The sequence below is a fragment of the Cannabis sativa genome, chromosome 8, assembly GCF_029168945.1.
Source record: "Cannabis sativa cultivar Pink pepper isolate KNU-18-1 chromosome 8, ASM2916894v1, whole genome shotgun sequence".
In the NCBI taxonomy this organism is placed as follows: Eukaryota; Viridiplantae; Streptophyta; class Magnoliopsida; order Rosales; family Cannabaceae; genus Cannabis; species Cannabis sativa.
The window spans coordinates 38456405-38469105 of NC_083608.1; the positions used below are offsets into that span (position 1 = coordinate 38456405).

The 12701-nt window shown below is 36.9% G+C and overlaps 1 protein-coding gene and 1 long non-coding RNA gene across 3 annotated transcripts; one reads left to right on the forward strand and one right to left on the reverse strand.

The window, feature by feature from the left end:
* Nucleotides 1-1638: 1638 nt before the first annotated feature.
* Nucleotides 1639-3246, forward strand: LOC133030601 (uncharacterized). Its single transcript, XM_061103395.1, has one exon. It carries the CDS (start codon nt 1639-1641, stop codon nt 3244-3246), a length of 1608 nt encoding a protein of 535 aa, XP_060959378.1.
* Nucleotides 3247-10053: 6807 nt separating this feature from the next.
* LOC115701349 (uncharacterized) lies at nt 10054-11741 on the reverse strand. 2 transcript variants are annotated; one of them, XR_009684147.1, is made up of 3 exons: nt 11371-11741; nt 10691-11088; nt 10054-10306 (listed from the first exon to the last, which is right to left on the reverse strand). It is a non-coding gene; the product is annotated as an uncharacterized LOC115701349 (long non-coding RNA). The 2 variants fall into 2 exon arrangements; XR_004008534.2 differs by having other exon boundaries at nt 10691-10766; nt 11371-11731.
* Between the last annotated feature and the right edge of the window lie 960 nt (nt 11742-12701).

A 12701-nucleotide genomic window follows, 5' to 3' on the forward strand; every position in this document is an offset into this window, starting at 1 on the left:
AGCAACAAATTTAATATTTTAAGTATATATGTCACAAATTTTTTAATAGTAAAGTTAAAATTTTAATATAATTTTATTAAGTAATTATTATTAATTAAAACACACAATTTATTTTTTATATATAATTTAAAATATTTTACATATCTGCCGCGAAGCGCGGCATGTTTATTAGTTAAAATATAAAGGAGCAGAAAAGAAAAATACAGTGAAGTGCTTAATATCTTTGCTTGATGCTACTATATATAATATATAAGTTTGATTAGGTTATTTTTGTAAATTATTGTAGACTCTTTTTTTGCAAGGAATTATTCTAGACTTTGAAACTATCATTATTATTTTATGGATAAATACTAGTTTAAATCTTGTGTTTTGTAAAATTATTAATTGAACCCTCTATTTTTTAAAATAGTATAAAATAATACTCTGAGATGATTTTTTGTAAAAATAAAATTTAATAATAAGTTGATCTTAGAGATTTTATTACAATGGAACAAAATTATGACATTAAAATTCTATTGCAATATAATACAAGGACTAAAAGATTGATTAAAAAAATGTTACAACAACACTACACTACACTACATGAGCATTGCTATTGGGCACCAGTGGTGCCTAACACCCTTAAGACGTGTCGCCTTGCGATTGGCTAACGATACTCCCTAAAAGCTATTATATTAAACTATATGGGACCCAATACTAAATTAGACCAACATCGATATTGACACGTAGGAGGGTGCTTAGTACCACTGTGTGACAGTCAGTAGTCCCGTGATCTGTAAGGAGAAACACCGGGTAAGCTGTGCAATCCCACACCGCCTGGGGAAGGTCAAGTGGGATGATTCTGAGACTGTGTAGGTATGGGACTACACAGTTGAATAGAGCTTAAATGGATTGATTGGTACTACCTATATCAACAAGGTGCATCTTGTTTTTCGGTAGCCCATCTCGAAAGAACTCCACAGTTAAGCGTGCTTGGCCTGGAGCAATTTCAAGGATGGGTGACCTCCTGGGAAGTTTTCCCAGGAAGCGTGCGAGTGAGGACAAAGCACGCTAGAAACACTCGTGTTGGTCTGTAGGGCCAGTCATCAATCCAGGAAGCAGCTAGAGTGGCGTACTCGTGTATAAGAGCCATTCATTCCGTGGGTGTAAGGGCCCAATGGAGGCTTGAAGCGAGGACGTTACAAAATGGTACCAGAGCCACAGTTACATTGATCTTAAATTCACGCGACATACACACCATCGCTGCAAAGGATCAACTTGTCATCTAGTATGTATGCTTTATATATGTTATGTCTTATATGTTAAATTTAGTTTAGTCTTTATCTTTTGATTTTCCTTTAGTTAGCTAGAAGTTTAGGGTATGGTTAATCGAAACAATTAACTGATTCTTCGGAGTTAGAATTTTAGTATAACTCAAACAATTTTCTTATTAGTGTAATTTTTTTTTTATGAGTGAAGATTATTTATTTATTTATTTATTTATTTTACATGGTGAATTGTTGCCTGATGATTTACGTTTTTTTTTTTAGTTTATATAATTTAGTGTATAGATATTTCCTTTTTGAGCGAGATACATCTTTTGTTATTTTTCTTATCGATACCATCTCCTTTCTTTTGAAGAACAAGTTAAGGGATTTGATGGAAAACGGTGAACCCAGAAGATCAACTCGCTTGAATGAAAGAGCGGCTGTAAGAGACCGAGCTAGAGGTCGAGGGCGAGGATGTGCTCGCGGTCGAGGCAGAGGAAACCAGCATGTCCCTGCCGAGGCGGTGATCCAGGAGAATCAAAATGCCCCTGTAAATGGACAACAACCAGGTCAAGGTGGGGGTAACCACGAAGTCCCTGCTAGGGTAGTTGGTCAAGAACACCAAAACGCCCCTGTAGTGGTGCCACCACAACAAGAAGATTTGGCGCAAGAAGTTGCTCGTCTCAAGGAAGAAATTAGGAAGCGAGATGAAGAGGCTCACAACCGTCAGGAACAACCCAATCAAGGACAACATCAATTTTTGCCGGTGCAATACATGCCTGTGCCGGAGGGTCGATGGGAACCAATATATGAAAGGTTCCGCAAGCAACACCCACCAAATTTTGAAGGGGGCTCAGATCCAATGGAAGCTGAGGAATGGTTAAGAACAGTGGAAGGTATTGTTGAGTACATGCGGCTCGGTAACGGAGATAGTGTAGCTTGTGCTGCTAGTTTATTGAAAAAGGATGCCCGCATCTGGTGGGATGTTATTAAACAAACACGGGATGTGGCCGCAATGACCTGGGCTGACTTTGTACAAGTTTTTAACAAAAAATACTACAGTGAAGCAATACGCTCAGCTAGAGTTAATGAGTTCACAAACCTGAGGCAGGGTAAGTCTACAGTTACAGAGTATGCTCGCCAATTTGACAGATTAGCAAAGTTTGCCACAGATCTGGTTCCTACTGAGTTTCTGAGGATTCATCGTTTTACTGAAGGGCTCGACTCCCGAATAAGTCGAGACATAGCGATGTCAGGAGTAAGGGCAACCACGTATGCTGAGGTACTAGAAAAAGCCCTAGAAGCTGAGTTGTGTGAAAGTCGTATACAGAAAGACAATACAGCAAGGTGGGAGGCCAGAAAGGCCAGTAATGGAGGTGGTGATAACAAAAGAAAACTGCCAAGTAACCAACACAACGAAGCCGACAAGAGAAACAAGATAGGGTCCAATAACTACAAAGGGAAGAAGCCATATGTGGAGTACCCCCTATGCCCAACATGTGGTCGTAAGCATCCGGGAGAATGTCGACTGAAAGGCAAGACTTGTTACAAGTGTGGGCAACCAGGCCACTATAAGAAGGACTGTCCACAAAAGGGTGATCAACTCAAGGATGACAAACTTGTCCCAGCTCGAGTATTTGCACTAACCAGAGGGGAGGCTGAGACTAGTAACATTGTGGTTGCAGGTCAGATTTCTATCTCTGGAAAACTATGTACTGTTTTATTTGATTCTGGAGCTACGCAGTCATTTATTGCTTTAAAGATGATAGATAAGTTAGAACTACCGTATGTAAACTTTAGTTATAAGTTCATGACGGAGTTGCCCTCGGGCGAGGTTATGATATCATCTAGAGGAGTGCGGGATGCGCCAATAAGGATTGCAGACAAGGAACTTAGTGGAGATCTGATAGAGCTGGAGATGAGGGATTACAATCTTATCTTGGGTATGGATTGGCTATCACGGCATGGAGCAACAATAGACCGCAGAAGAGGACGGTGACTTTCACCCCCGAATACGGAGAGGCATTCATATTTGAAGGAATCAAAGTCAAGTCAAGCTTACCGCTAGTTACAGCCCTGAAGGCACAAAAGATGATACGTGCGGGATGTCAAGCATACTTGGCCAGCATAGTAGACAAGTCAAGAGAAACCACCCTCAAGCCAGAGAATGTCCACATAGTATGTGAATTCCAAGAAGTTTTTCCGGAAGACCTACCAGGGCTACCCCCAGATAGAGAGATAGAATTTGTGATTGAGTTAGCGCCAGTCACAGCACCCATCTCGAGGGCTCCATACCGCATGGCTCCCAATGAATTGAAGGAATTGAAGGCTCAACTACAAGATCTTTTAGACAAGGGGTTCATTAGACCAAGTTACTCACCTTGGGGTGCGCCAGTGTTGTTCGTCAAGAAGAAGGACGGTAGTATGCGGATGTGTATAGACTATCGAGAGCTGAACAAAGTGACTATAAAGAACAAGTATCCCTTGCCTCGCATCGATGATTTGTTTGATCAGTTACAAGGGGCGATCGTCTTTTCAAAGATCGACTTGAGATCTGGGTACCACCAATTGAAAGTCCGAGAGGAAGATATAGCAAAGACGGCATTTCGAACACGGTATGGGCATTATGAATTTCTAGTGATGTCATTTGGGTTAACCAATGCCCCAGCAGCCTTCATGGATTTAATGAATAGAGTATTCAAGGAATATCTTGACAAGTTTGTGGTGGTATTCATTGATGACATACTCATTTATTCAAGGACAATGGAAGAGCATGAGGAGCACTTAAGGCTAACTCTAAGTAGACTCAAAGAGCACCAATTGTACGCCAAATTCAAAAAGTGTGAGTTACGGTTGGAGAAAGTGGCGTTTCTAGGCCATATAGTGTCCAAAGATGGGGTAGAGGTGGACCTGCGAAAATTGAAGCAAAGAAGAGGCGGCCAAAACCAAAAACCGCAAGTGAGGTTCGGAGTTTCCTCGGACTAGCTGGATATTATAGGAGATTCGTTGAAGGGTTCTCAAAATAGCCACACCATTGACGAATTTGACTCGAAAGCAACAAAAATTTGCATGGACAGATAAATGTGAGGAAAGCTTTCAGACATTGAAAGATAAACTCATAACAAAGACTCTGTCCCGTGTGTTCCAACTAACAAAGACAAATTTGTAGTATATTGCGACGCATCAAAGCAAGGGCTCGAGTGTGTGTTGATGCGAATGAGAAGGTGGTAGCCTATGCCTCTAGGCGGCTAAAGGAGTATGAGACAAGGTACCCAACTCATGACTTAGAGTTGGCGACGGTGGTCTTTGCATTGAAAATGCGGAGGCACTACCTCTATGGAGAGAAGTGTGAAATATACACGCATCACAAAAGCCTAAAATACTTCTTTACGCGAAGAGCTCAACATGAGACAGAGGCGGTGGTTGGAACTGGTAAAAGATTACGATTGTGAGATACTGTACCATCCTGGAAAGGCTAATGTAGTGGCGGATGCACTTAGCAGACGCAACTATGCAAGCTTATCAATGTTAAGGGCATTAAAAGTGCCGTTGCAACAGGAAATCGAGAGATCTGGAATAGAGTTAGTAACAGGAAAGCTAGCTAACCTCACAATTGAATCAAATTTATTAGAGAATATCAAAGAAGAACAAGCCCAAGATGAGTTTTTAATCAAGAAGTGGGTCGAACTACAAAATGGGAAAGCCGGGGACTTCTCAGTTAATGAAGAGGGTATTCTACTATACAAGGCAAGGGTGTGTGTACCTAAGAAAGCGGAGTTGCAATCAAAAATCTTACAAGAGGCGCACACTACACCCTATTCTTTACACCCAGGATCAACCAAAATGTACAACGATCTGAAAGGTAGGTATTGGTGGCCGGGTATGAAAAATGATATAGCAGAATTTGTAGCAAAATGTCTTACCTGCCAGCAAGTTAAGGCCGAACACCCGAGACCTGCGGGGGCCGTTGCAATCTCTTGATATTCCTGAGTGGAAATGGGAAGATATTGCTATGGATTTTGTGACAGGGTTACCGAAGAACAGCAAACAACAGGATTCCATCTGGGTGATTATCGACAGACTCACTAAATCAGCACATTTTCTGCCTGTGCGCACTAATTACAATGCTGAGCAATATGCTGAACTGTATGTAAAAGAAATTGTAAGGCTACACGGAGTCCCAAAGACCATTGTATCTGATAGAGGTTCAGTTTTTACTTCTAAGTTTTGGGAAAGTGTGCAAAGTGCTTTGGGCACAAAACTGAAGTTGAGTACAGCATTCCATCCTCAAACTGATGGACAATCGGAACGAACTATTCAAATACTAGAAGACATGCTACGAGCTTGTGCGTTGGATTTCCCAAGTAACTGGAGCAACTATTTGCCACTAATGGAGTTCTCGTACAACAATAGCTATCAATCTACAATAGGGATGGCACCCTATGAAATGTTGTATGGGAGGAAGTGTCGATCACCACTACACTGGGATGAGGTTGGCGAAAAGCGATACTTAGGCCCAGACCTAGTAAGAGAGGCCACTGAAGCGGTAGAAAAGATTCGAAATAGAATGGTAACTGCACAAAGCCGCCAGAAAAGTTATGCCGACGCAAAGAGACGGAATGTGGAATTTGCAGTGGGTGATAAAGTGTTCCTTCGAGTGTCACCTATGAAAGGGGTTATGCGTTTTGGAAAGCGAGGAAAGCTAAGTCCAAGATTTATAGGTCCTTTTGAGATATTGGACAGAGTGGGAGAGGTAGCTTATCGACTGGCATTGCCACCAGTATTAGCTGAGACGCATAATGTGTTCCATATTTCTATGCTACGAAAATACGTGTCAGATCCATCACACGTGCTGAACTATGAAAGAATGGAGCTAAAGCAGGACTTGAGTTATGAAGTGCGACCAGTTCGCATTATAGAGAGAGGAACGAAGGAGTTAAGGTCCAAAAGTATTCCTCTAGTAAAAGTTCTGTGGAGCAACCGTTCAGAAAGGGAGGCAACGTGGGAAATGGAGGGAGACATGAAAGAACAGTACCCCGAACTTTTTGGTAACTCTAATTTCGAGGACGAAATTTCCTTTAAGGAGGGTAGAATGTAATATCCAGTTTATCTACATATATTGGTATTTGGTATATTAAGTGTGATACAATTATATTGTTATTATTATTATTATTATTATTATTATTATTATTATTATTATTATTATTATTGTTGTTGTTGTTGTTGTTGTGCCTGTGTGACTTATTATTATTATTATTATTGGTGTTGTTGTTGTTGTTGTTGTTGTTGTTGTTGTGCGTGTGTGACTAGAAAAAAAAATGAAATATATATATATATATATTAAATAGTGAAGCATTAGATTAGTTAGTTAGTTTAAAATTTAAAATTTAAATTTAAATCAGCATAATTTTATCTGATTAGTTAGATATTTATTTTTAAATTTAAACCTATTATACGATATGTTATATACGTATATACTCTAGAACCCTAGCAGCCAGATAGTATCGTATTCCTTTATTCTCACCATCTCTCAATTTCTTTTTTTTTTATTCTCTCTATTGAACCAAATCAATTGTTTTAATCTTAAGAGCTTCGGGGTTAGCAATCAACCGATCATCGTTCCGTGTCTTCGAAATCTTCAGGTAAAATTCGTACTTGTTTTTATTTTCGTTTTCAGAGAAATAGACTTTCATAAAACTATCATATCTCTCTCCCCATAGGTCCGTTTTCAGTGATCTAGGTACCGTTTTAAAGATAATTTAATGATCTATATTTTTTATGAAGAAACTCTTTCCTAATTCTGAGTATTTCGATGTCAAAAATTCATGTTTTACAGACTGTCGATTTACAGTTTTTTTTTTAAATTTCTTTCCGATATTACCTTAGTAAAAGTGTGATATCTCTCTCGATATCTATTATTTTACAGCGATTCTTGTACTGTTAGAAAGATAATTCAATAATTTATATTTTCTTTGAAGAAACCTTTCCCTAGTTCGGAGTTCTTACCAGTCAAAAGTTAGGATCTTTACTCGGTTATGGTATTTCGTTTTAAGTTTTGTTTCAGAAAAAGTATCTTCAGTAAAAATTCAATATCTCTCTCAATTTTGATCCATTTTAAAAAATCTTTATCTCGTTTTAAAGCTTAGGAAAATAGCTACATTTTTTATGAAGAAAGTATTGTCTAGATTGTAACTATTTTTAAAACATTTATTTTTAGGCTGTATTCAGAAATCGGCGTGATCCAGAATTTTAAAGAAACTGTTTTGAGAAAACATGCATAACTCCTAGATTATAGCTCCGATTTTGATGATCTTTATACCGTTAGAAAGGTCTTTCAATTAACTAAAAACTTTGTGAACAGTAGGACTTCTAATTCAAACGTTTTATATGTCAAATTCTAGGTTAAACTTGCTGTACAGTAAGTAATAAATACATTGAGTTTATCGGTGGACTAAGGGTTTCACTAATTGTTATAGGGCCTAGAAGGTATCGTAAGAGTTAATTACAGCGGAGTTGAGGTAAGGAAAAATAATTATACTTTATACTTGCTTTTTATATGGTTTGAGTATCTAGTATGACTGCTTGAATAAATTGTATTGAAACTGTGGAATGTGATAGTTTCGGTGAAATAGTGCTTTATCGATGAATTGTATATGGCTGTTTAATCATGTTCCAGGTACTTGGAAGTGGTTGGAAACCACACATGTATGGTGATGTGGTAAGTGAGGCAGTGTACGTAAGGGTGCACTGGTTATTGGTACTGCGTTCTGGTTAAGAACGTAAGACACTCCAGATTTGTATGGAAGCTGGAGTGTGATTGTGAGTGTGAGTGTGTGGTATTTCAGTATTTGTGTGGCTGCCTCTATTTATACTTATGATTAGGTTGTTGTATGTTTAATGTATATGTTTGTGCTATGATGTGTGAATGCTGGTACATAGTATTGTGTTTTTCCTTACTGGGCTTTGCAGCTCACCCCTTATTTACCCCCTATGTGCAGATAAGTAAGCCTGTAAGCTTTCGGTGACAAGTTGAGTCTGGGCAGCATGGGGTGTATCTCGTGTGATCATGTAACTGCGTGTGGTCTTGGCCATCTTCCGCTGAAAGTTTTTTTTTTTTTAATTTATTAAACTTATCGAGGATGTTGTCGTTTAAATTTTCTATTACTTTTCCCTAAGTGGTAATACTTTATTTTCAACTGGGTACCCATGTTTTGAAAAGTGTTTTTTTTTTTTAAATAAAGGCAACATTAGTATCTTAACGCCAGTTTATTTATGGCATCTTATTTTACGTAAGTAAGGGCGTTACAAAATGGTATCAGAGCCTTGACCCAGCCGGAAGTGTGGTCGACGAGGACGTCGGACCCCGTAAGGGGGGGTGATTGTGACAGTCAGTAGTCCCGTGATCTGTAAGGAGAAACACCGGGTAAGCTGTGCAATCCCACACCGCCTGGGGAAGGTCAAGTGGGATGATTCTGAGACTGTGTAGGTATGGGACTACACAGTTGAATAGAGCTTAAATGGATTGATTGGTACTACCTATATCAACAAGGTGCATCTTGTTTTTCGGTAGCCCATCTCGAAAGAACTCCACAGTTAAGCGTGCTTGGCCTGGAGCAATTTCAAGGATGGGTGACCTCCTGGGAAGTTTTCCCAGGAAGCGTGCGAGTGAGGACAAAGCACGCTAGAAACACTCGTGTTGGTCTGTAGGGCCAGTCATCAATCCAGGAAGCAGCTAGAGTGGCGTACTCGTGTATAAGAGCCATTCATTCCGTGGGTGTAAGGGCCCAATGGAGGCTTGAAGCGAGGACGTTACACACGGGTACCTTTTAGCGTTTCTCTACACTACATATATAATAAAGGTAGAAAAAGAAAACCTGAACACATGTAATATAACACACACTCTGTCTCTCTTACACACACAAACATATATATATAATATGAATAAGTAGAGAAACACTCACTCACAACTTTTAGTGTAGATTAGTTGGGATCACTAAGATTTGAACAAGATATTATCACCTTTGCCTAAAAATTTATTTTTCCTATTTTTAAGCACTAAGAGAACTCCATGAAAATAGTTTTGGGAATTATTACAAGACTTGTGTTTTTAACAAATACTTGTTGATAGAAAACTTAGTTACCCAAATGAACATATTGGACTCATTTTTATAGTATTTAGGTGATCACACTTAGAATTCACACACATCATACCTCATGGTTGTTATAGGCACATAAATTGGTGTAAAATAGATTAAAGAAAATTTAGTGGTTACATGAAAGCTGAAACGAATCCTCGCTCAAAGAACATTTTTTAATTTTTACACCTCAAGGTGACATGTGGTTTGTTCCAGTTTCAACACAATAAAAATTGTGTTTTGTAACCTCCTTTGAACCAAATTAAACCCAATCGTTTTGTACTTCATTTTACTTATATAAATGAGTATTAATCCATTTTATAACAACTATATTTCATACTTTTTAATCTCATCATCAATTTTGTATAACAATTCTTTTATTACACTAATTGTGTAATCAAAAAAAGATTTACAAGTGACAATAAATTGTAACTCCTCTCAAATTACAATATGTAAGTTACAAAGTGTAAATTAAATACATAGGTTACACATTTTATGTACTATACACTTAACATATATTATTCATATAACAATATATATATATACAGTAGAACCTCTGTAACATCTTAACAATTAGGCACGCTATGATTTCCAATAATCAAAACCTAATCCCGCTAAACTGGAATTACAAGAAATAAGAGGGAAAAAATTTTAATTTTAAAATACTTACGGAATAAAAATTAAACTTGTAATTATTTAAAATTTCCAAATCATTCCAAAAAGATTTCTTACGTTTTGGGATCCCATAAAATTTTTTACAAAATTTTACAAGTCGTTTTACATGTCGTCCTAAGCGACAAAACCGAGAATACAAAATGCAGTAGCTGGTAGACCCGACCCGCATGGTCTAGTATGGCCCGAACATGTACAATCCACCGCCAAGCCCTCGAACTCATGGCTGATCACAAACAACTTTACCCTTTCCTGAACAGTAGAGCACCTGTGAGCCAAGCCCAGCAAGACAGTAACAATAATAATAATATGCAATATACATATTTACAATTCAGATTAATATTGATGCCACCACATCTACTGTCTATATAGCAAAAACCTACGTGTTGCTCTCACACGTCTATTTACAATAAGGCCTTAGATTGGTTTATCTCGGTTCTGATTACCGCGTCTAACCTAATTATGCCTTACCCGCATAATTCTTTATTTCAACATATATAACATAACATTGCATTCAAATCGCTTAATCACTAGAGTAGTAACCCTAGGGCATATAACCGCTCACTTTAGGGTAATATAATCTTAGTTTTTCATTTAATCGCAATCGTAATATCTACGTGCTAACTACTGTCTTACCTGACATCTCAAGTATGTGGAGATTCTAAACCCCCGGGTATTCCTGAACAAGCGCTGGTAATCCTAGTCACAATTCCTAAGATTTCACAAATAGGGTTAATCCCAAAAATCAACTTCACATAATCACTTAATTGTCATTTCATTCATAGATAGATAGATAGATAGATAGGCATATAGATCTCGGAACGAGCTTTCTAACGATATAAAGAGCATCCCAAATGGAGTTTCGAGTCAAAAGTTATAATGAAAATAAAAACCCAAAAAATTTCTTGGAGAAAATAGGGCCTCGTCGCGGGGAGCAACAACAGGTTGCTTTTGCCACGGCGAGCCCAACCATGGCCGCAGCGAGGAGCCCTGTAACCCAAAGATCTGCCTTATTTCCCACTTCGAGTTTTTACCTAAAAATCAAACCAAAACTATTCCTGCCATCCAAATCATGCATAATTCTCAAATTCAATATAAAGACAACCTATACTAATGTTAACATCCATCACAACGGTAATCAAAGCTCAAAAATACCAATTCATACTCATCACACAAAACACAAACACACAAAACTCACCAAAATATAACTTTAAATTCTCAACATGCATCACCAACATCTCAAGAACACACGAACATTTTTTTAAAGCTTAAATATAAAAAATTAAGCATACACAAAGGATGAATTGGAAGCTTACCACAATTACTCAAGCTCCAATTATGCAAAACCACTCAATTTCCTCACCAATTTTCTTCCAATTAAATGAGAAAATTTTAAAAGAGATGAGAAGGAGAAGGAGAGGGTCGGCTAGGGCATCCAAAACCAGAAAATTACATTTCATTTTACACAAAAATTGATTTTGTTGAATATTACATCATAGTGTCAAATTACTAAAATACCCCTATAGCCAATAATAAACATATCTATGCAACCAAGGGCAAACTAATCATTTCATCACACCCATATATAAAACATAATTTCAGATTTCAAAATTATCATATTAATGCCAAATTAAACCCCAAAAATGTATTTCGGGCCCCGAACTCGGTTTGGCCCAAAATACTTGGTTGTGATTATATCGCACCGACTTATCAAAAAATACCTACAGATAGACAGAACAAATGTACTATATATTAATATAGTCCACAAGCACGATATATCATAGAAATTATGATTTTACCCTTTTTGGTCAAAACTACGAAAATGCCCCTAGTACACCAACAGGGTCTTAAAATACAATTTATCAGTATAGTTTCACACATTTAATTATATAATAATATAATTTCTCATTAATACATAATTAGGGATGCTAATCCAATTTCTTAATCTTAGGGTATTGCAACCTCTATTTAAGAATACCTTATTCAAGAATAACCTCTAATTTGTTATAAAAAAAAATCAAGTCCCAATTTAGACCAATTATAAATAAGTATAACCTCTAAATTGTAATTAGTTATATATTTTCTATGTCCCGTATACCTCTATAAAAGAATAATTACATATTAATAAAATATATACATATATTTTATAAATTTATTTACGTAGAATTAATAATTTTATTCCAAATTATAATACATGTATCAATAATATATTTACTCAAAAATAATTTTATTATAATATAGTATTAAGGATTGTTTAATGTTATCGTTGTTACATTGATATTTTTTGGTGTTTTGATTTTTTTTTTCTTAGTGTAATTCTATTTAGTTATAACCTCTTAATTAGAATATAATTTGCTTAGTCCTAAGTGTATTCTTGGATAACCACTTGAGGCTAGCTCAAGTGGCCATAGGGGGTGCGTGTGTATTGGAAGTCCTGGGTTCAAGTCCCAAGTTATGCTAATGTGATATATAAATGCTTAAATCAAAAAAGTGTATTCTTGGATAGATGCTTTACTGTATATTATATTTTAATCTATACATATTATATTATCAAATAGTATAAATGTTACAAATTATGCATTTATTCGTACTAGAAATTATATTCAAGTTAGTAGTATTAAAAAAATATAAAAAAATTGAATTCAAA

Excerpts from the sequence above, each read along its gene's own strand:
- LOC133030601 (XM_061103395.1), top strand. The coding sequence starts at position 1,639 with ATGGAAAACGGTGAACCCAGAAGATCAACTCGCTTGAATGAAAGAGCG.